At 56.9% G+C, this 23593-nt stretch overlaps 2 protein-coding genes across 3 annotated transcripts; one reads left to right on the top strand and one right to left on the bottom strand.

Moving 5' to 3' along the window:
* Positions 1 to 27: 27 nt before the first annotated feature.
* On the top strand, positions 28 to 7710 carry RRP7A (ribosomal RNA processing 7 homolog A). The gene is made up of 7 exons (XM_027107876.1): positions 28 to 159; positions 1790 to 1932; positions 4067 to 4192; positions 4923 to 5040; positions 5360 to 5457; positions 5801 to 5999; positions 7114 to 7710. Exons 1-7 carry the CDS (start codon positions 87 to 89, stop codon positions 7197 to 7199), a joined length of 843 nt encoding a protein of 280 aa, XP_026963677.1. The 5' UTR covers positions 28 to 86; the 3' UTR covers positions 7200 to 7710.
* Positions 7582 to 23593, bottom strand: SERHL2 (serine hydrolase like 2). Of its 2 annotated transcripts, none has more exons than XM_027107873.1 (12): positions 23491 to 23593; positions 22519 to 22668; positions 22292 to 22405; positions 21873 to 21914; positions 21430 to 21449; positions 20911 to 20985; positions 19632 to 19741; positions 19185 to 19264; positions 13357 to 13391; positions 10903 to 10985; positions 8971 to 9067; positions 7582 to 8038 (listed from the first exon to the last, which is right to left on the bottom strand). In XM_027107873.1, the coding sequence occupies exons 1-12, from the start codon at positions 23492 to 23494 to the stop codon at positions 7919 to 7921; spliced, it is 930 nt and encodes a 309-aa protein (XP_026963674.1). In that variant the 5' UTR covers positions 23495 to 23593; the 3' UTR covers positions 7582 to 7918. The 2 variants fall into 2 exon arrangements, with proteins under 2 accessions (XP_026963674.1, XP_026963672.1); XM_027107871.1 differs by having other exon boundaries at positions 23485 to 23586.

Below are 23593 nucleotides of genomic sequence, written 5' to 3'. Positions count from 1 at the left end.
GGCCCCAGGCGGCGCCGTCGTCACGGAAACGGCTCCCTGAGCCGAACTACAACGCCCAGCGGCCGCCGCGGCTTCCGGTTGGCAAGATGGTGGCGCGCGGGAGGAAGCGTGCGGCGCGGGAGTCTGAGAAGGGGATTCTGAGTCCGCCGGGCTACTCAGGTGAGGGGCTGCGGGACGCGGGGCCGGGGGACGGCCAGGCTTCGTCGGCAGGAGGCTCGGGGTCGGCAGTGGCTCTGGGCCCCCAGGAGCAGCCACACAGTTGGACATGAGGCCCGGAAGGTTGTGAGGCCCGGGGCCCCCCAAGACCCGCGCGGCGCCCTGTTCCCATCTGGCTCCACTCGCCTGGGACGAGCCTAGTTTGCTTAACGCTTCCCTTGAGTGAAGCCACCTCTGTCTACACTCTCCCAGGGCGAACCCGCGTCCGTCTACACTCTCCCCCTGAGGTGCGCCCGTCCGCTTACCAGCTCCCCTTTGCAGTTCCTAGTCCAGCCCCCTCAGCGCTCACCTGGCCTGTGCCCTCCGCACTGGTTCTTCTGCCTTCCGTTTTCCACCCAGGAGCCAGAATGTTCTTTCTAAAGTCAGATTTAAATCAGAGCTTGCCTCACACGCCCATACCCACTGAACTCCCTCCAGAGGCGAAAGTTAGCACCTAAAACAAGATCCACACTTCCCACCATTGACCTGCGTGGCCCCGCATAGCCTGGCTCCTGCTGACCTACAGCTCTGTCTTTCTGTTCCTCTGAGGCAACAAGCTCTTTACACCCTCAGCGTTTTTGTAACTTACTGGGTCTTCTTCCTCAGACAGCTCTGCGCTGTTCCACGGCTTCCTGTCATTCTGGTGTAAGCTTTAATGTTTCTTCCTCGAAGAGCTGGTCCCGATCGATGGCCTGTCCTCAGGCTTCTGCCACCCATCACCCTGCACTACTTCACTCTGTGTGTTTCCTTCCTATTTGATCGACCTTGTTACATGCTTACTTGTTGTCCTTTTCTCCCTTCGCCGTGTGAGCTTCCTGAGCGCAGGGGTTGCAACTGTATCCTCACTGTGTTCTGAAGAAGGTGGTGAGAAAAGCAGAACAGTCCTTAGCTTGATGAGGGTTAAAGTTTATGGGAATGCCAGCTATCGGCCTGATCATCGCACAAGGGACTCCCCTGGCGGTCCAGTGGTTAGGACTCCGTGCTTCCACTGCAGGGGGCACGGGTTCGATCCCTGGTCGCGGAACTAAGATACCGCATGCCATGGTGTGGCCAAAAAAAAAAATCACACAAATAGAGACATAGAGACCGTGAGAGAAGGTAAGAAGGCGCAGAGCAGGTGGATCTAACCTGGCGTGTAAGGCTCTCCTGAGGAAGTGAAGTGAAAACCTGAAGGATGGGTGGAAGGACGAGGGTTGATGTTTCAGGAAGGGGAGAGCGTGTGTGAGGGCCTGGCTTATTGGAGGAACAGAGAGGAGGCCGGAGGGGCCAGCATGTGGTGTGGAGGGGGGAGGGTGGGGTGAGAAGAGGCTGCAGAGGCGGCCACGGTAAGGACTTGGCTGTTTACCCCAAGAGCAGCGGAGTTGGAACTTCTCTCCTTTCGCATCCTGTTCACATTCTCTCTCCCGCAAGCTTGGGAGCCCTTTCTGGGCAGATTATCTGTTCACCCTCCCAGCCTGCATAATACCCTGCACAGGCCTTGCCTAGGGGAAGGGCTCAGTGAAGGATGGATGGACAGACAGACACACAGGACTGGAAATGGACAGCCTGAACCTGACTTTCATGCTGTCCCTCCCCGTCCCCATTTTCCTTCCAGCCATTCCCATCAAATTCTCTGAAAAGCAGCAGTCTTCTCATTACCTCTATGTGAGAGAGCACAAAGTTCGAGAAGGCACCAAGTCTTCCTGGCCTCAGAAACGGACCCTTTTTGTCCTCAATGTGCCCCCATACTGCACAGAGGTAAACTGGTGTCTGGGAGGGAACCTGAGCCTGGGGCGGGGGCTCCAGGCAGAACTGGGCTCCTACGGGCCCCCCACCAAGTCCTTAGTGGTGCAGTGGAAACAGCTAACTGAAGCCCTGAGGGGTGGTATCTGTAAGGCTGCCTCTCTTGTGACAGGAGATTGGCCTTTTAAAGGTGTGTTGTAAAAAATATAATTCCCTAGGGAACCCAGAGCTTTTTGTATGTTACCCAGAATTGTTTGAGTTATGTATTTTTTATCCTTGATTATAAAATTGATTTATGTCCATTGCAGGTACTGTTAATAATACAGCTGAAATGTTCTGTTGCTTAAAGCGATCGATGCATAACTGTCTCTGTCTACCATAATTCCATATGAAGACAGAGACACACGTTCTCAAACATTTTTCTTGAGTATTGTGAAAGTTGTGCCAACTACTTGTGTGACATCTGACAACATAATCATTGTCTTTTTTTAAAAAAATTGAGGGACGGGACTTCCCTGGTGGTCCAGTGGTTAAGGCTCCGTGCTCCCAGTGCAGGGCGCCCAGGTTCGATCTCTGGTTGGGGAACTAGATCCCGCATGCTGCAACTAAGAGTCTGCATGCCACAACGAAGATCCCTCGTGCCGCAGCTAAGACCCAGCACAACCAAATAGATAAATAAATGTTAAAAAAAATAAAAATCTGATACATGTCCATAGTAAAAAATAGGAAAAGTAGAAGAAAATAAAATTACCTCTGAGTCTACTATGCAGACATGTCTGTTAAATTTTTTTTCACAAAAGCTGTTAAATTTGGTATTTCATTATTTTACAGAAGAGAAATTAAGGGAATTGCTGGATTTTCGATGTTTTTTTTTTACAGAAAAGAAATACTAATTTCTAAACGATTCCTCTACAGTTAAAGAGACAAAGTAACAGTGAGAGGAGAGGGTGTCATTTTTAACCTTTCCTGAAGACTAGTGTATGTATGGAGAAGGGCCTGGACCGAAGTGTAGCACTCACTGCATTTCACAAACTGAGTAAACCTGTGGCATCAGTACCCAGGTGGAGAAACAGAACATCACCCGCACCCCCAGAAGTCCCGTCATGCCCCTCCCCCCACCAAGGATAACCAGCATCCTGATTCCAACGGAGTAGATATAACTCTTTTTTTTTTTTCCGGCTGTGCCTCGCGGCATGTGGGATCTTAGTTCCCCAACCAGGGATTGAACCCGTGCCCCCTGCAGTGGACGCATGGAGCCCTAATCACTAGACAGCCAGGGAATTCCCAGATTTAACTCTTTTTAAATGGCTGATTCAGGTAGTAAAACTTAGTTGGTTTTCGTATAAAATCAGAGTACTCAGAATAAAAGTAAAAATGTCCCTACCTGTTCTTGTAATAATTTTTTTAAAAAGTTGAGAACCCACTCCTACTTTACGGATCATTCACTTTTTTTAAAAAAATTTATTTTATTATTTTTGGCTGCGTTGGGTCTTTGTTGCTGCGCGCAGCCTTTCTCTAGTTGCAGTGAGCGGGCTTCTCATTGCGGTGGCTTCTCTTGTTGCGGAGCACGGGCTCTAGGCACGCGGGCTTCAGTAGTTGTGGCTCACAGGCTCTAGAGCGCAGGCTCAGTAGTTGTGGTGCACGGGCTTAGTTGCTCCGCAGCATGTGGGATCTTCCCAAACCAGGGCTTGAACCCGTGTCCCCTGCATTGGCAGGCGGATTCTTAACCACTGCGCCACCAGGGAAGTCCCAGATCATTCACTTTCAAACGGAGAAATCCCTTTCAGGAACAGACCAAGCGTATCCTGGGCACGTGCTTCTAGCAGGGTCCTGTCATAAAGCCAAAAAGCTTATACCTGAATTTTGTCTCACCTCTGTGTCCTCCCTCCCGAGTCCCCGGCCAGTGGACTTTTTACCCACAGCTTTGAACATGAAAATTCACAAGGTTGCTGTCTGGGGCCGTGGGGGGCCGGGGTTGTGACCTCTGTGTTGAGGAGGTGGTGGCTTGCCCAGGCCGTCTGTGCAGGCCCCCAGGTTGGACTCCGAGACCTTCTGGGCCCCGGTGCCCTGGCAGTGCTGCCCAGGGCAGAGGGAGGCTCCAGAAAGGCCCTGTAGCCGCTCATACTGTGCTTCTCTCCGGCCACGGCAGGAGTGCCTGTCCCGCCTGCTGTCCCCCTGCGGCCCTGTCCAGTCGGTGGAGTTACAGGAGAAGCCGGATCTTGCTGAGAGCCCAAAGGAGCCAAAGTCAAAGTTCTTTCACCCCAAGCCAGTTCCTGTGAGCCTCCACTACTGGGGTCTGCTTGAAGGATGGTGTGGGTCGGGCCAGGGCAGTGTCCCCAGTGTGTAAGGGGAAGGTGGTGTCAGGGGTGGCAGTGGGACTTGCAAGCGTTCCCTGTGCTCAGGCCAGTCCTGGCCTGTGTGGTCTAGGAGGGCTGTCAGGTAAACAGCTTCCACTCCTTTCCCAGATTTGCCGTGTCCTGTCTGGCTCTTTCCATTGTCCTGGGTGAAAGCTCAGGGGCATCTCTGCTCACTGCCCAAGGGGCCTCCCTGAGCCACCCGCTGCGTCCCGCATTGAGGTCGATTCTTTCTTAGGCTTGGTGGCCTGGGCCTCGTTTCCCTGTGTGCCTTGAGTCCACACCTCCTCCCGTTTAGTGGAGTTTGAACTAGTGAGCGCCCCATCTGTCTGTCCACTCCTGGCCCAGGGAGACACGCTCTTCCCTGAGTCCCTCCCACACCTGGAACAAAAGTCCTGAGTGTCTCACCTCTCCCTGGTGAAGAGGTGGGATCAGGTCATTTTTAGCAGAAGTTGCATAACTAGGAGTGTGGCCGCCCCTCCCCTGGATTAGAACAACCTCCTGGTTACCTTCACGTTCAGGAACAGCCCAGCACATCTCCCCCGGCCCCACGACAAGTCAGGCTGAGGGCAGGGGGGAGCCCTTGGGCCAGGCCTGGGATGGCTGGGAGGATGGGAAGGCTCCTGGCACTGACATCTCTCCCCCTCCCAGGGGTTCCAGGTGGCCTACGTGGTGTTCCAGAAGCCACGTGCGGTGTCAGCTGCCTTGGCCCTGAAGGGCCCTCTGCTGGTCTCAACAGAGAGTCACCCTGTGAAGAGCGGCGTTCACAGTCAGTACCTCGGGTGCCAGCGGGTGCCTCCTTCCTGGGCCCTGGGCCCTGGGTCGGGGAGGGGAGCTTTGTGGGCTGGCGTCTGCCGTGTCCCCTCGCCCTCAGAGCAGGTGTGGGAGGCTTGAGCTTGGCATTCGGGGTGGGCATAGGTGAGGGCCCAGCTTGCCACCACTAGGCTCTTCCTCACGCCCCGAACCCTGGCCCACGAGTCTCCCTCCACGCGGCCTGTGCAAGATGATCCCACCTGGCCTGCAAGGTCCTGGGCGGGGCCCCGAGGGGCGGGCCTGGAATCCGTCTCTCTCGCTCCCTCCTCCCTCAGAGTGGATCAGAGACTACGCAGACTCCGTGCCGGACCCCGAGGCCCTGAGAGTCGAGGTGGACACGTTCATGGAGACGTACGACGAGAAGATGGCTGAGGTGGGGCTTCCACACGGGCAGCTGGTGGAGTCCAGGCTCCTCTCTCTCTGCTGAGCCCTGGGCCTCCTGGCTGGGTAACATCTAGTCTCGGAATGGTCTCTAGGGAAAGGAGGAATGGTCTCTAGGGAAAGGACGGTCGAGGGTGGAGGAGGAGGCAGCGTTGGCACGTCTGCCCCCCGCCCTTCCCCCACACTCAGCCGCTCACACGGTGCTGGGTGCCTGTGAGCGGCGCCAGGGCGGTCCTGGGCACGGGAGGGAGAGCGGAGAGGGGGAGGTGAGGTGCTCCTGGGGCCGCAGGGCGGCTCCCAGGCACCTGCCCATCCCAGGGCTACGTTCTTTGCAGGAGGAGGCTAAGGCCAAGGAGGAGGAAGGGGTCCCTGACGAGGAGGGCTGGGTGAAGGTGACCCGCCGCGGCCGGCGGCCGGTGCTCCCGAGGACGGAGGCGGCCAGCCTGCGGGTGCTGGAGAGGGAGAAGCGGAAGCGTGCACGCAAGGAGCTGCTCAACTTCTATGCCTGGCAGCACCGCGAGACCAAGATGGAGCGTAAGGGCGCGCCCCAGGCCCCTGTCCTTCGGCCCCCTGCCCTGGGCGCCCAGGCTGTGGACGCGGTCTTGTGGCCGCTCTGCCAGCCCTGGCCAGACACGGAGCTCCTGACGGCAGGCGCCAGGCCTGCGGGCGGGTAGGGCGTTCTTGGGCGCAGACTTCCTAACAGGCTCTGGGGTTATGGTCCCAGCCTGGCAGCGTCCCCGTGTCATGGGCTCCCTGTTGCTCCCGAGGCAGCTGCGGGTGCCTCTGGGTATTGAGGCTGCACAGGCACCTGGGATATAGGCCCCACCTCCAGGCCCTTGTCAGCCTCCGGCAAGGAGCCACACGCAGAGGGAGCCCCTGACCACCTGTGGCTGCTCTCGGGGGCTATGATGCCGAGCTCGCGGCCCGGGCTGCCTGGTCTCCTGCTGGCAGGACGGCTTCCCCGTGGACCCGGGAGAGGGTCCTGGCCTTGCACGGGGGAGGCCCTGACCCCGCCGCCTGGTCACACCACGCCCTCACCTGCCTCACTGCTCCTGCCCACACCGTGCCCACCGCTCCTTCGCTCTGCGCTCCTCTGGCCCCGCCTGACGGGCCTCCACCAGCCTCCCCGCCCTTGGGCTCAAAACCCCACACCCGGCGTCCTGACCGGTGACCGGAGTCGCCGCATGTATTCTGTGGCAGTCTCGAGGTGGAGGCCCCTTATTCCTGACACGCGCCCCCGGCCTGATAGCTGCCGTGAGGAGGGGCTGGGAGAGGTGTCCCGGGGGTCTCCCAGCAGCCCCAGAACCTTCTTCCTTCACCTTGGGGGGCGTGTTGGAGGCGGGGTAGTAAGGGGGCAAGTGCCTTTTGGCTTTCTCTGCTTTCTCTTCGACCTGGTGAATTTTCCGCCTGAAACCTCTGGTGTCCCTTCTGCTCCACTTCAGCCTCTGCCCTCCGACTGGGCTGCAGTCTGGTTCCGGTTCCCACCGCAGAGGCGACGGGGGAGGGGGGCGGCCGTGCGGAGCGCCCCCAGCGGGGAGTGGGGACTGAGGGAGGGGCTGCTGCCCTCGTGAGTAGGGGGCAGCGGGAGCAGCTTCCGCCCGGCCTGTCTGATCCCGGCCCTGTCTCGTCTTACCCCCTCTCGCCCCAGATCTCGCGCAGCTGCGCAAGAAGTTCCAGGAGGACAAGCAGAGGATCGAGCTGATGCGGGCCCAGCGCAAGTTCCGACCCTACTGAGCCTCACCCACCGCGGGCCCCGTGGAGAGGGGTGGGGACTGGGTGGCAGTGCGTGGCCAGCGAGGACACAGGGCCTGCAACACTCATCTCAGCAGCCGTGCCCAGGCTGAGGGACCACACGTCAGCCCCAGAGATCTGAGCCCACGTCATGTGGGGTACAGGACAGTGTCACCCCTTGGCTCCTGTGCTTTGGCAGTCCTGGGGCCCGGCGCAAGGACCTGGACTCCGGAAGCCACTGGCCCAGGAAGTGGCTCCTTCCCTGTCATGGGCTCTGTCCCCAGCCTGTCTCTGGACTCTCCTCTTAGGGCTAAGTGTCTGCTGTGTTCTCCCCTTCCGCCTAACGGAGAAGCCCCATGGGCAGTGAGACAGCCTCAAACGCAGAAAGAATACAAGAACATTTTATTTTTCATCCAGCTGGGTGCCAAGAGAAGGCTACAAAAGGCCGGTGGGCCTATCCCAGCCCCTCCCTCTGCCTGCTACCCAGTCACAAAACAGGTAACTCCCACACCCAGACACCGTCTCCCCCTTGAAGTCACAGATGTTAGCGTCAGAATCTTGTATCCCCTCCCCCGTCCCCCCCCGCCCCGGCTCTGCCACAGGATTCTCTTCCGGCCACGCTGGTCTTCAGGACCAGGGGGCCCTGTCCCCACCACGCCTGGCCTGGGCTTGGGAGCTGGGAGTCTGGGGCTGAGCAGGCGTCTGTAGCCCCTGGCCCAGGGCTACAGGTGGGCTGGGATCCTCTCCTTGCTCTGTAAAAAGGAGCTGATGATACCAGCCATGTGCTGGGGTTGGTTCATGTGGACGTAGTGGTTGCCGGGGACTTGCTCGTACTGGAACCTCTGGGGAAGGGAGGGGACACGTGGTGAGATGATCCAGTGGAGGGCTCTGCGGGCCCCTCTGGCGCACTGGGGCTTTCCCACGGCCTGCTGCCTCCCAGTGGTTCCAAGTGTCCACCACAGGAGCCTTGGCAGTGCCTGACCTGTGGCCTCGCGGGCCCCAGTCAGTCACAGCACCCCCTGGGGGGTGTCAGGGCCTGGTTCAAAACCAGTGAGAAAGGCCTGTCTGGGAGGGAAGAGCCCAAACCCTGGGGTTCTAGGCCATTCTGAGCTGAAGTTGTAGAGCTAGGCTGGGGAGGGGGCTGGTAGTCGGGGCTGCTGCTGGTTCTGAGCATCTTATAAGGTCCACTTGCAAAAGGAATAGACCATCAGCCTTTCAAACTCGCCCTTGCTCGGGAGAAAGGCTGACAAGGCAGGAAGGCACTGCAGCTGGCCAGCCAGCCACACGGGCTTCCCTCTAGTGACACCCAGTCGTCTGCACAGGCCCCAGGGTCAGGTGTTTATGGTGGATGATGGTCATAAAATGCCAGGTGCTCCCAGGAACCCAGGCAAAGGGCAAAGTCACAGCACACGTCCCAGCCCTCCAACTGGGAGGCCAGCACCCACTGATGAGACTGGTCATCTGTTCCCATGTGGGACCCTAGGAAATCGTGGCAGTGCTGAGTTGGGTGTGGCGCAGGGAACATGTGAGGACAATAAAGCCAGGAGATGCTGCCAATGAGAAGGCTGCTTTCTGTGCTGATCTACGTGACCCCCCAGGTCTCCAGGGACCGCAGCAGGGAGTGAGGTCTGGTAGCTCCTGGGGGTCACCTGTTAGACCTAGGGCCAGACCAGAGGTCCCAGTGCAAGAAAAGAGAAGAGATGGGTGAGCTGGAGCCCGGGGCGGCCTGGCAGCCCCTCCTGGAGCCCAGCTGCCCTGAGCCCTACGTACCCACCTCTTTCAGGGTGGATCTCAGTGAGCTGGTCACGAATAGCACGAGCTCCGTGTTGGCATCATTCTCTCTCCTCAGATCGTAAAACCCTTGGGTTGCTCTGGGAAACGAGAAGAAAGGTTCATCTGGGACCACTTCCTTGCATGCTCTCCCCCAGCCCTGGGCTCCAGGCTCTGAGACCAGCCTGGGCGTCCCTCCAATCTTCCCACAGCTGGGTCCCTTGGAGCCCAGGTTTAATTCAGGATTGAGTTATTCGGTCCCCGCAGGCACTCACAGCTCACTGAGGCCTGCTCAAGTGAAGCAATTCAGGTTTATCTCAGGGGACCTGGCCATGGTCACAGCCACTGAATGGCGGAGCTGGGATCTGAACGGGCTCAGAGTCCGTGCGTTCTCTTTCTCTTTTAGCAGCTTTCTGGAGATAATTTCACCCATTTAAAGTGTACAATTCCGTGGATTTTGGTATATTCAGAGTTGTGCAAGCATCACCACTGTCAATTTTAGAACATAATTAATCACCTAAACAACAACAAAAAATCCCGCACCTACAGTTTCCACATAGAGCTCCTGGTCTTACACAACCACTGCTCGGCCTTGTCTCTGTATGTTTCCCTATCTGGACTTGCATGTGGATGGAATCATATGCTCCCTGGACTTCTGTGCCTGGCTTCCTTCAATTAGCCTAATGTTGTCAAGGTCCGTCCACGTCACAGTGTGTATCAGTGCTGCGTTCCGCTTGTCACTGAACAATAGTCCGTTGTGTGGATGGAGCATGTTTTGCTCATCTGTCCATTGATGGACATCTGGGTTGCCTCCAACACTATTCATTCGATTAGGAAAGATGCTGCTGTGTGCCATCAGTACAAGCTGTTGTGTGCACAGATGCTGGAAACACCTACGAGTGGAACTGCGGGGTCATGGTAATTTAATGGCTTGAGAAACTGCCAGACTTTTCCAAAGCGGCTGCACCATTTTACAATACCAGGGGCTTCCCTGGTGGTGCAGTGGTTAAGAATCCGCCTGCCAATGCAGGGGACATGGGTTTGAGCCCTGGTCCGGGAAGATCCTACATGCCGTGGAGCAACTAAGCCCGTGCGCCACAACTACTGAAGCCCGCATGCCCTAGAGCCCACGCGCCGCAACTACTGAAGCCCGCGCCTAGAGCCCGAGCTCTGCAACAAGAGAAGCCACCACAATGAGAAGACCGCGCACCGCCACGAAGAGTAGCCCCCGCTCGCCGCAACTACAGGAAGCCCATGCGCAGCAACGAAGACCCAATGCAGCCATTTAAAAAAAAAAAGTTTACAATCCTACAGCAGCATGCAAGGGTTCTAGTTTCTCTGCATCCTCACCAACACTTGTTATCTCACTTTTAGAGTCTGGCCATCCTAGGGGTGTGCAGTGTATCTCACTGTGGTCTGGATCTGCCCCTATCGAGTCCATGCCTTCTAAACCCCTGTGCTCGGCAGATGTGTCCCTGGAAGTCACAGTTCCTGCCAGTCCAGGATGGCTGCAGTGGAGTGGGTGGTGGCACCTAAGCCACACCAAAGGATGTTCACCGTGCTGTGGCACCCAGAGGCAGTGGATGGCTTCTGGCTAGCAGGTGGGGGAAGGGAGGACAGACAGGAGCAGTGTAGGCCTGGGGATGTCAGGGACCTGGGGTGGCTGGAGGACTGGGGAGGGCAAGGGCCAGACTCCAGTGTCTGCCAGTCTCTTTGCCTTACCTGGGCGTGCCCCCCACAGATACAGACACCTGCTGAAAAGTGTGGTGCGGTCCTTTCCCATCCCCAGCTGCCCAAGCCCTCCCACTGCCTTGCCTGCCTTCCACACACCAGCAGCCCGGGGGCTGCCCAAGAAAGATGGTGGAGAGGTCTCACACCAGGAGACCTGGAGATTCCTGGCACTCACGTCTGTCTGGGGCGCTTGGTTCAGACTTACTTGATGAACAGGACGCGGGCCTGCAGCTTCCTGATGGAATGCACAAACAGCTCCCTGCTGATGAAATTGAAGTAATACTCTGGCTGCAGAGACAAAACCCCAGAGAATTCTCACCACAAGGCTCTGGCATTGCGGGGGCAGAAACCGGTCTCTCTTGGGAACAGTGGGGGCCCCTTCGGCCACCTAACCAGGACCAAGCCCACTGCCCAACCGTATCACTGCCTCAACAGAGGGCTTTAACTCCCTCAGGCCAGAGACTTCCCCCCCTCCACCTCCAAATCTGTTCTCCCTCTTCCTGGGCTCATGGCTGCCCAGCTAGACATGTCCCAGACTCCCCTCAGCCAGGTGTGGCCATGCAACTAAATGCAGACAAGTGACCTGGGCTACTTCTGGGCTTAGGTTTGGGACTGAGGCGTGGCCCCTCCACACCTCCTTTCCCGGTCCACGGGCTGCCCTGTAACGCTGCCCAGCCAGCCTGGGCTCTGGACTCTCGGCAAGCACAGCCCACTTACCTCCACCGACTGTTTCCATGAGAAAGAAACCTGCTTAGGCCACAGTGCAGAAAGAGTGCACCCTGGTGTCCCCGCAGCCACTGCTGGCCTCCATCACAGCCCTGACCTCCCCGTCTTACGACCATTTAAGAGGTCTATACTGTCCACACGGTAACCATCCGCCATCTGTGGCTACTGAGAGCTTGAAATGGGGCTAGTCCAGCCTGAGACACACTGTAGGTGTAAACTGCACACTGGATTTCGAAGACTTAGTATAAGAAAACAATGTCAAATATCTCAATAATTTTTTATGTTGATTACATGCTGAAGTGGTAACACCTTGGATACACTGAGTTAGAAAATATTATTAAAGTTGATTTCACCTGTTTTCACTGTTCATACGGCCACTAGAAGACGTGACATTAACACGAGCTCACATTATACTTCTATTGGACTGTGCCGCTCTAGGCCAAGAAGCCTCTGAGGGCAGAAGCTCTCAGGATTTTCTCTGTGTTCACAGCTCTTGGCACACGGCGCGACAGAGGCGGGGCTCAGTGAGCGTGTACTGAGCGGGTTAATTCAAGAGAGCTCCCATACGGACCGACTGTCGCGCTGTGCTACAGCATCACGATGAAGCTACGACTCCTGTGAAGACACTGGCACACAGCTGCCTGCTCAGCCACTTACTGTCGTCGTTCTGCACTAACCCCTCCCAGCCACCTCCTGCTCCTCGGGCCACAGTGACCTCAGGGGCTTTTCCAGAAGCAGAGGCTCCCCTATCAACCACGAGGCCCAATGCATGAGCATTTACTGAGGACCCAGACACGTCACACATTATCTCCTCCCCGAAGGATCAGAAACGCTAAGTCCCTATGTCACAGTCAACAGCTAACAGGAGGTGGTGCCAGGACTCAGCTCAGGCGTGAACTGCCCCTCACCTCCTCCTACCCCAGCTTCTCAGCCTCGTTTTTTTAATTAATTTATTTATGTTTTGGCTGCACTGGGTCTTCGTTGCTGCGCGCGGGCTTTCTCTAGTTGCGGCGAGCGGGGGCTACTCTTCATTGAGGTGTGCGGGCTTCTCATTGCGGTGGCTTCTCTTGCTGCAGAGCACGGGCTCTAGGCGCGCAGGCTTCAGCTGTTGTGGCACGTGGGCTCAGTAGTTGTGGCTCGCGGGCTCTAGAGGGCAGGCTCAGTAGCTGTGGTGCACGGACTTCGTTGCTCCGTGGCATGTGGGATCTTCCCGGACCAGGGCTCAAACCTGTGTCCTCTGCATTGGCAGGTGGATTCTTAACCACTGCACCACCAGGGAAGTCCCTCTGGCTTCTTTTTTCTCTTCCTCTCCATCTCTCCTTTGACCTCCTTTTCCTAGTCCACTTACATCCTCAGATCTGTATTTTTCTTTTAATTCAAGTATAACTTACAGCCAAGTCCACAGACCTGGGTGTCAGCCCATTACGGCCTTTGACATACGGATACGGCCGTGCAGCCATGACCCGGATGAAGGCCTGGAACCCCTCAGCACCCAGCAGGCTCCCTTCAGGGGTTTTCTCCAAGGGCACCCCCCTAGATCAATTTTGCCACTTTTTGAACTTCATATACATAGAATCATTGTGTTCTTTTTTGGTTTGGGCTTCTTTTGCTCTGTAACTGTGCTTTTTTCATTCCTGTGTGGTGTTCCATTGTATGAATGTGTAACAGTTTATGCATTCTATTGTTGATGGACATTTGGGTGATTCCTCTTTTGGGGCTATGATGAATAAAGCTGCCAGGGATGTTCTCATACATGTCTTATGGAGCGCACAGCACACATTGTTGCCGGGTACATATCTAGGACTGGGATTACTGGGCACAGAATTTACATATAGCATAAATATCGTACTGTGTATATTTTACTACCATAAAAAAAGAAAAAGAAAGAAGCTGACAGGCACACTGTGAAGGGTGGGAAGACAGCAGCACTCACCCTAGTGATCCTCCGATCTCTGTTCAGAAACAGACCTGGAAGGAAGCATGAAGACATGGCCTCAGCGCCGCCTGTCAGGGGGCGGGGGGCGGGGGGAACTCAGCTCGGCTCCCCTGGGACCCTGGGCCCCGTGCAGCCAGGGCTCATTTCTTCAGCCTGGACCTGCAGAGACCACCCCCAATATCCTCTTGGGGTTCAGCCAGAGCAGAGCTTGCCCACAGCTACCCTGCCACGGACAGGAAAGCCCATGCAGGTGCCTCCCCGGCCATCCCAGAGGGCAGCACAGAATGATGGTGGTGGGACAATTACCCACCCGGCATCGTAGTCTCATCTCTGAGAACCTTAAAATGTTCACTCGGATCTTTAAGCACCAGGAAGTGCCTAAGAGCTAAGGATTGCATCCTCACTTGTTGGAGAGAAATCGAGCCAAAAAAGAAAGGCTGGAGGGGTTGAGAGGCCTGGGTCGTCCCAGCTCCAGCTGGGTTCTCTGCCACGGTCCCAGTGGGGGCAACTTGGCCTCACCTAATGAGGATGGACACCCAGCAGTTCCCGCCTGGGCAATGTCTCCTCAAGGAAGGGCTGCCAGGGGACTTCCCTGGTGGTTCAGTGGATAAGACTCCGTGCTCCCAATGCAAGGGGCCCGGGTTCGATCCCTGGTCGGAGAACTAGATCCCGCATGCCTACCACAACTAAAAGTCTGCATGCTGCAACTAAGAGTCCACGTACCGCAACTAAGAGTCCACATACGGCAACTAAGAAGCCCGTGTGCCACAACGAAACTCCCATGTGCCGCAACTAAGAGCTGGCGCAGCATGCATGCATAAATAAATACTAAAAAAAAACAAAGAAAAGGGCTGCAGGGTCTCAGGGAGGTCACAGAATCTCAGACCCTGGAGGCTGCCTGATGTGAGCAGCGCAGGGAGTGAGAAAGGGAGATGATACGGTGACGTGGGTCACCCCAGGAGAACGTGCCGGCCAGGAGAAGCAAGGCTGCTCCCTCCTCCCTACACACCTTTGCTCAAATGCCACCATCCCAGCCAGGCCTCCTGGACCTCCCCTTTACACCCACAAACATCTTACCAGAGCCCCTCCATCCCCCGCTGATTTATTTCTCTCCGTAACTCCCAGCACTTTCTTTCTTTCTTTAGTATTTATTATTTGGCTGCATCGGGTCTCAGCTGCTGCACCTGGGATCTTCATCGTGGTGCGCAGGCTTCTCTCTAGTTGTGACTCACGGGCTCCAGAGCATGTTGGCTCAGTAGTTGTGGCGCAGGCTTAGCTGCCCCATGGCATGTAGGATATTAGTTCCCCGACGAGGGATCAAACCCGCATCCCCTGCACTGGAAGGTGGATTCTTAACCACTGGACCACCAGGGAAGTCCCTTCCGGCACTTTCTAATGCACTCTATCATTTACCCTCTGCTAGATCATATCTTCCAGGACAACAAGGGGTTTGGTCTCTTTTTAATTCACAGCTGTTTTTTTTTTTTTAATTTATTTTATTTATTTATTTTTGGCTGTGTTGGGTCTTTGCTGCTGTGCGCGGGCTTTCTCTAGTTGCGGCGAGCGGGGGCTACTCTTCGTTGTTTCAGTGGCTTCTCTTATTGTGGAGCACAGGCACCAGGCACGTGGGATCCAGTAGTTGTGGCGTATGGGCTTAGTAGTTATGGCTCGTGGGCTCTAGAGCACAGGCTCAGTAGTTGTGGCTCACGGGCTTAGTTGCTCCGCGGCATGTGGGATCTTCCCAGACCAGGGCTCGAACCCGTGTCCCCTGCACTGGCAGGCGGATACTTAACCACTGTGCTACCAGGGAAGTCCCACAGCTAATTGTTGATAGAGGTTCTTAGGCATCTGTGACTCAAAATACTTAGAAGGACCATGTCGTTGGAAGGTTTTCTGGTTTCCACACTACTAGATCATCTCAGCCTGATCAAACCACGGCTGAGGCTTCTGGGCTGCCTTCAGCTCCGGCCACGACCTCCCTGCACAGATGACTGGCCCTGCTGCATGTGCAGGACCAGGGGTGACCCCTGGGTGCCCCTGCCCCCAGGCTCACTGCCCTCCTCCTTCCTCCAGGCCTGGGTTTCAGGTGCTGAGAGGATGTGAAAAGACTTAAAAAGGGGGTTTTCTTGGGGGTGGGGTGACCCCCCAGGTATTGGGGACCCCCATCGTGCTGTTTTCTCTGCCCTAAGAATTGCTCCTCCCTGTGGTCAAGTCCTCCAGCTCTTTTCAAGCCTGCTTCCACCTGACACATCCTGACGTGCCCCAGGCACTCCCGCAGCCGGCTGCTTTTCTGTCTGCCTCTCCTGTGACAGTGACCTTTGTGAGGGCAGGAATGGTGTTTCTCAGACCAGTGGGCCAGTGCAGATGTCACTTAAATAAGGAGTCCAGGGGCTTCCCTGGTGGCGCAGTGGTTAAGAATCCGCTTGCCAATGCAGGGGACACGGGTTTGAGCCCTGGTCCAGGAAGATTCGACATGCCGTGGAACAACTAAGCCCGTGCACCACAACTACTGAGCCTGCGCTCTAGAGCCTGCGAGCCACAACTACTGAGCCCTGGCGCCACAACTGCTGAAGCCTGTGCGCCTAGAGCCCATGCTCCACGACAAGAGAAGCCACCGCAATGAGAAGCCCGCACACCGCAACGAAGAGTAGCCCCTGCTAGCCGCAACTAGAGAAAGCCGGTGTGCAGCAACGAAGACCCAACGCAGCCAAAAATTAATAAATAAATAAATAAACAAATAATTTTAAAAAATGAAATGGTCTTGAATGCAGGAGATATTATCAGGACCATAGACTCCCCACTTCCCTGCCAACAGTTAGGGACTGTGACACTGTGATATAACAAAACATATATTTTAGTCCTGGTCCTTGGCTCCTAGCCAGAGCTCCTAAAAACTGTTGTTATTTCCTAAAGTGGTGAAAGTGCAAGAAGCATCTTTTGTCCGAACATTTGATCTCTGACACAGAGCTCCTAAATCCCTTGGAATTTCCTGAGCGATAGGAGTGTCTTTTGTTCTAATGAGGTGACCCCTGGTGGGTTCTTGATGGCTTCAGGATGGGGGCTGGTCACCAGAAAGATCAAGCCATGATTAGGAAGGTGGAACTTCCAGCCCGGCCCTTCGGGGAAGGGAGAGCGGCTAGAGCCTGGGTTAACCATCATTCACGCCTATGTGATAAAGCCCCCATAAAAATCTCTGAGTTTGGACAGCCTCTGTGTTGGTGGATACCGGGAGGTATCAGGATGGTGGGTGCACCACCCGCTTCCTCTGCTGGGACCTGCCAAGGTCACGGACTCACCGCAGAGGCTGGGCAGAGTGGGTGCAGCGCCCACTCGCACACAGCAGGGTCTCCGCGCAGCTGTTCTTACCTATGCGGAAGGCAGAATGTGCTGCCAGGTGTTGCCATTTTTCAAAAGAAACCGGAAATCTCCATTTTTACATAAACTCTCTCTATTCTAAATATGAGCAACCTATTCAAAATCCCCCTCGTGCCAAATTGTTGTGTTTAAACTGCGCGAGTCAAAAGAAATCATGCCCACAGCCCCAGAGCAGCCCAGCCTGTGACAGGGTCTGAGCACCCACATGGTGGGCCGGCTGCAGGCCGTGGATGCTGACAACAGACCGTCCTTGGTCATTAACCCCACCCGGAGCTGGACCTTCCCTCCTTCACGCTAACACGCTGACCTCATTTCGAAGGCCTGGGCCAGGGCTGTGATGGGAACGCAGATAAGAGGTAGATAAGATAGGAGCTGGCCTCCCTCCTCGCCCTGGCTCACGGCCTCGTTTCTCCCACAAGCCTGATGGAGCTCGTGCACCAAGCCCTTCCCGGCAGCTCATCTGCACCATGGGGTTCAGGAGTCACCTTCTCCACAAGGCCAACCCAGGCCCTTCTACTGAACATCCTGAGCCCCTTACCCGCTGTTTTTTCCAAAGTGCTCTCACCTCACACTCTGTGAAGACGTGGGGAGAGGGTCACACATGAGCCAAGGAACACCTGAGGCCACCAGAAGCCAGGAGACAGGCACGGACAGCCTGTCACAGCCCTGCCAACACTCTGGCCTTGGCTTCTGGCCTCTGAAACAGTGAGACAGTAAACGTAAACGTCTGCTGTTGAAGCTGCCCCATCTGTGGGACTTTGTGACGGCAGCCCTAGGGAAGGAATTCAGAGTTGGGGGGTATGGGGTTGGATGACGGAGGTGTGTGCAGCTCCAGAACGGAATGGGGGCTCTCGGAGGCTCTGGGGCCTGAGGGAACGGGCTCAGGAGGGTCCTGGAATGCCGGCTCCCCCGCTGTCACCCCGCCCACTTGGGTCTGGGAGGCTGCTTGGTCTTCTTTTAGGTTAACCCCGGGCCTCAAAGGGCCACACTGCTGCGGAGGGGCTGGGCCCGACACAACGATCCAGCCACCTGCCCACTGCCCACCCCTCCCACCTCCTCTGCCCACCCCCTTGACAAGTGGCTTAGCGGACGTCTGCTCACTGTTTCATGTGACCCTGGGCTGGCCAAATCGGCTTCCCAGGCCAGGTGCACGTCTAATTCTGGATTAGCCCACTTCTGCACGGGGGCCCCTCTGGCCCGCCATCTGTACCAGCACATCAGGGAAGCTGGCGCCCACGCCCTCTGCCATCGACCTCCCTCCTCCATGATGGATTTGCAGGAAGGGCCAGACAAACGCTCAGAGACGGTAACCAAGACAAGAACGGGTCTCCAACCCCCTTAGGTATATTGCACTTGACCTAATGGTGTGTTGGCAACTTCTGAGAAACATTACAACACAGCAGGGACTTCCCTGGCGGCCCAGTGGTTAAGACTTCGCGCTGCCACTGCAGGGGGCACGAGTTCGATCCCTGGTTGGGGAACTAAGATCCTGCGTGCCACGTGGTGCGGCCAAAAAAAATATTACAGCACAGCAGACCTCTGGCTCCTTTTGAGCAGCTAGAAATTCTGGCCACAGGAGCCCCGAGTTCCCATGTGATAAGCCCTGGGAGCCGCCCTCCTGCAGGGCGCACGGTCTCAGTGCCACAATCCCCACCACTTCTCACGGCCCCACTCCCAGCAGCCGGCATAATTTCACAACTTGTTCAGCTCCCACAGGCATTTGGGGTTTTGACCCCTGCCTCGTTTGGTTCTTTACAAACTGAAGTCACCTAAGAAGACCAGGGAGTCTGACTGTGGGAAGGAGCTTGCCCACAATCTCTGAGTTCCTGGGGCAGTCGCTGCCAGCAAGGGCGCTTGTGGGTGGCGCCCCCTGGAGTTGTGCTGGGCGGGTGTCTGTTCTGGTTCACCATGCTCCTGCAGCCTTGCAAGGGGCTGGGCACAGAGCGGACTCCGAGTAAAAGGTTTCTTCAATGAATATGTTGGGAGATAAAGTGTAGAAAACACAGGCCTGATGCTGCCCTGAAGCCAAGGTGCCCCCACCTCCGCTTCTCCATTCTGAAAACCATCTTCAAAGTCGCTTGCCCCACGGGAGTCCTCAAAGTCTAGCCTCGGACACCAGGCACCCACCACACAGGATCAGCAGAGCAGGGCTGTGCTGTACCCCAACATTGAGTCCCAAGACCCCTGACCAAGCTCCCCACAGGACGTGGCTTTCCAGGATAGGCAGTAGCCGCCTGACCTGGCACAAGCCGCTTGGCCCTTCTGAGCCTCAGTTTCCCCTGCTTTAAACGGGATGAAAATAGGGCAGTAGGAGCGCTAAAGCAGATACTTTTTGTAAAGCACTAAGCATCATGCCTGGGCCAGAGCAAGCAGCCATAAAGCCTAGCCATCATCATTCCTCAGTAAGCACAGTGCCAATAAGCAACGGCCTTGGACAGCGAGTCCCTTACCTGTGGCCACCTGTGTGGTTCCTCTCTGCAGGAGGAGTTTCCCACACTCTTCTCCCACATGACTGTTGTTCTTCAGGAACCTGGGGGAGACAAGGAGGACACTGGATGCCTTGGGGCAGGGGAGGCCAGATGAAAGGAGAGGAGGGCAGGGAAAAGGCTACCCCACTAGGACACAGGCCTGTACCGATGGGGATGTTCGCATCGGTGTGGGTGTGTGTGTGTGTGTGGAGAGGGGGGCAGAGAGCATGCGGAGGGGTGGGGAGAATGCAGCTCAAGCCCCAGCTGGGGCGGCTAAGGAGTGCCAGGTGAGCACAGGGAGAAGCAGGCTTGCTGTGGATTTGCCAGTAGGAGAAGGAAGCTTCCTCTGTGCCCCAGAGATCTCTTCCCTCCGTGGTCCAGAGCTCCCCCAGGCCTCTGACGCTACCGGTCTCACCCGCCGGAACCCACCCCTGCAGCATCTCCTCTGGGCTGACCACTTGAGAGGGCTTCTTGGAGGCCTCCACCTGCAGCATGTTCTCTATGGCTTTCCGCTTGTAGCTCAGCATGTTCTCCAGTTCCTAAGGATTCATGGGTTCTGCTGGGTGGGCAGGGCGGGGCTCCCAGCTGCACGCACGCAAAGGGGCCTGCTCCCTCGCCCAGCCCCACCCTCCACCCTCAAGAGCCCCTCAGCTGCACACCCGCCTGGCCCAAGATGCATTCTGGCCCAGCGGGCGGCGGCATGGGATCAGTCCCTGCCAGTTAGCCCTGTGACTGCCTCGGTCACAGCCATCCCAGCCCTGCCTGAGGCCCGGGACAGCTGGACGATCAGGCTGAAGATGGAGGAAGCCCCTGGGGGCACTGTGTGTGTCAACTCAGTGGGTAAAACCGGTAAAGCAGCAAGAGTGGCAGCCACCGCTGTCTCAGTGAATCCTCACAGTAACCTACGAGCTCTCTGCTCATGCAACACACGTTTATCAAGCACCCACTGTGTGCCGGGACTCGGCAGGTGGTGGTAAAGAGGCAGCTACGGTTCTTGCCCTTATGGAATCTGTGATCATTTTATGGACAAGAAAACTGAAACTGATGAAGGACCCATGTGAGGCTGAGCCCTCGGGAACAGAACGACCACCTGTCAGAGCTGGAGGGCACCTCCACAGTCCTCTACTCCAACCTCCTCCTTTTACAGGTGAGGAAACTGAGGCCCAGAGAGGCAAAGTGACCTGCCTAGGGTCACAGAGCAGGGAAACGGCAGAGCCAGCACTCAGATGCAGAGTTAGCACTGGTTGTTGTCATTGGTGGTGGTGGCGAGAGGGGTCAGCACTTTTCCCACGGGTCCACACTCAGGTCTACTGTGTGCAGTTGTGCAGTGTGTGCACAGCTCAAAGGTACTTGACTGAGCACAAGTGCAGGTGGGCGCACCCAACCGTGCGCCCCCAGAGCTTCCTCAACCCACTGCTTCTACCCTCTCTCACCCCTGCCGCCTCGTGACCCACCTGGCATCCTGCAGACTCCAGGCCACACACAGGGTTCCCAAGGATGACCCAGGCCCACACGCCCTGTTCCTTGCCCACTCCTAGGGTGTAAGTAGCATAACCCTGTCCTCTGGGGGGGGGGGGGCCCTGAGGCCCTTTGTCTACCCTCTGCCACCTCCTCCCGCCCCACTGAGGGAGGCAGGGCTGAGGGCACTACCTGGGACCGGACCCAGGTCTTCCCCAGCGACAGCATGCATGAAAAGCCCTGTCCTTACGTTAGTTTCCAGGATAAATGGCGAGGATTCCAGCAAGACAAGTTTATCCACCATCTCAGGGAAGATACAGGAAAACTATAATGTGACACAAAAGGGGAAAGATGAAGGGGAGAGTAGGCAGGGAAAGGGACTCACTTTCCTGTGGAGACACCGGTGTTTTAGGCTGGGGAAAGGGTGCTGCCCAAGAGGCCAGCAAGAATCTCCTATCCCTTCAGGGCACCCTTCTCTCCCCTACTCCCAGTCTGCATTCAGCATCAAGCTCCCGACCCTGGGGCTGGACTCCAGGGTTCTCTGTGACGGAGGAGATGGGCACTGTTGGAACACTTAACTCCATCAGGAATGCCCTCACAACAGTGATTATCACAGGGCCTACAAAGGAAGCTGGCACAGTCACTAAAACGCTGCCTGGAACTCCCGATGTGAGGAGGCACTCCCCTTTCCAGGCAAGTTCCCCTTCGTCGTCCTGCTCTCCCCACCCACCTGGTGCACGAGCAGGGACGGTCACTGTAAGCTACTCACCATTCCACCCACAGTGCCACCTGGGGGGACGAAAGAGTAGTTAGCTGATATTCCCCAGCTCTCAAAGTCCTTCTAAAACTCCTTCCCCGGGGTCGAGCCAGCCCCGAGCCAGGGGCCAGGCTCCTGGCCCCCACCAGCAGGCCGGGCTCTGCATTCACTATCAAACTTGAGGCTCCCTCTCTGGGGCCACGGGGTCCCTGCATCAGACATGACCCTGTTTCCCTCGTCAGATCCGGAGACTGCTATCTACGGGGCCACGTGTCCTTGGGGAGCTACCTGAGGCCAGAGGGCATGGTGCCCAAGGGTCAATGTCTGATGAACCCCCTCCATCTCCCCTTGCGGTTCCAGAAGTGCAAGGGAAAGATACCTGTGTACCAACTCCCCTCCCTTCCTCACAGCCCCACAGCCCAAGACCAGTCAGGTCTTGGCCAAAGCGTACTCACCAAAACTGTGGCCCAGGAGGGAAAAACGGTTCCATTTCAGGGCTGAAAACACACGGAGCCAGGTCTGGATGGGCTCAGCCTCCCCGCACCCTCTGTCCTGCAGTCGCTGTGCTCTGGAAATCCCTCCCCAGCATCTGGGATGCCCCACTCAGGAAACCCACTTAAAGGAGTCCCAGTTCCACAGCAGGGGTGGAACTCGCAGGAAGAAGTGTGCTCTTCTTGCCAGCTCTCTCCAGCTTTCCCAAAGTCACCCATGAATTCCTGGCAGAACTGGGGCCAGACCTCAAGTCACGCCCAAGCCAGCGTTGCTTCCTGGCCACAACCAACTCCAAGGATGAGGGCATGTCCCAGAGCACCCCCCCCCACACACACCCCCACAACACACAGAGATGAACATACAGGCTCTGTCTCTTACTCACCTGCTGCGACCCTTCGGACCTCACTCACAAAGTTTTGGTGGTCATACGGGAAACCTGGGCTATAATGGGATGACAGCCCATGACCCCCGAAATCCATGGCAACGTAATAAAAGTCTGAGACAGAGGGAAAGGGTAGGGGAAGGCGTCTAGGTCAGCCACCTCCCCTTCCTGATTCTCCTGCAGTCCCACTGCCTCACCCCTTGGCTTCCATTCAGCCTCACGCCCACCTTTTGGGAGAAGAGGGATGAGTCTGTCAAAGGAGTTGGCATTGTCCAGCCACCCGTGAAGGCAGAGAACTGGGGGGCTCTTATGGGAGCCCCAGGCTTTGGCAGCAATGTGGCCCCAGGGCATAGCGAGCTTCAGCTCTGAGATGAGACCTGAAACACAGAGCGACCATTCATGGAGCCTGCACTTCCGGAGCCCCTCATCCACACCCAGTGTGTCCAGAGCATTGGCACTACCCAGGGGGCTCAGCTGCCTGCGCTGCCCCCGGGGGTTATGGGGAGAGAGCCAGATGAGGAAAGCTAAGCTGGGTCCACTGGGTGAGGAAAACCTTGGGAGGGCTTCACAGCAGAACTTTCTAGAATAGGTTGGGGGGTTAGCTAGGCCTGGGCTCTGCCACTTGCTGGCTGTGTGACCTTGAGCAAGTTAGTAAAACCTCTCAACCCTCAGTTTCCTTTTCTGTCCCTTCGCAAACCCAGAAACTGAGGCACAGGGAGGTGCAGGCCATTCTCCATGTCACACAGAGAGAATGGGGCGGAGCGAGGATTTAGCGCGGGCGGCACGACCCCAGGCCCCAGTCCCGACCACCGGGCACTACACTGTCTCCGGCCTGCTCAAGTCAGGGCTGCTTCCTCCGTCGCCCAGAGCTAACATTTTCGCCCTTCAGGCTCTCCCGGCCGGGCCTGAGACCTGCCTACCCCCAGACGCCCGCGAATTTGCCTCTCTGACCTGGGGCTCCCGGAACCCTGGGAGGTCAAGTGAGGCCAGGTCCCCGCCCCCCCCGTCCCCCCGCGCCCCCCACCGCCGGTGTGGCTCGGCCTGCTCCAGAGGCTGCGGACGCAGGACTTGCTACCGCCAGGAGGGCGGCGAGCCCCTCCCCGCCGCGGTCCCAAGTAAGTGGGTGGGCGGATGGAAGCGCCCACGTGGCCTCCCCCATCACACTCCGGTCTCGGGGGCCCCGGACTGGGAACCTTCACCCATCGCTCGCGTCCCGCGGTCTCAAGGCGGCCGTCTCTCCATCCAGCTAAGACGCGCCGGAGCCTAGGGACGCCAGAGTTCCGGGTTCCGCCCTTCAGCGGC

Source organism: Aethalodelphis obliquidens, unplaced genomic scaffold (genome assembly GCF_003676395.1).
Source record: "Aethalodelphis obliquidens isolate GAN/ISIS:26980383/991018 unplaced genomic scaffold, ASM367639v1 scaffold8, whole genome shotgun sequence".
NCBI lineage: Eukaryota > Metazoa > Chordata > Mammalia > Artiodactyla > Delphinidae > Aethalodelphis > Aethalodelphis obliquidens.
Note: the sequence above shows the minus strand (reverse complement) of the source record. Positions and strands in the feature narration are given on the sequence as shown.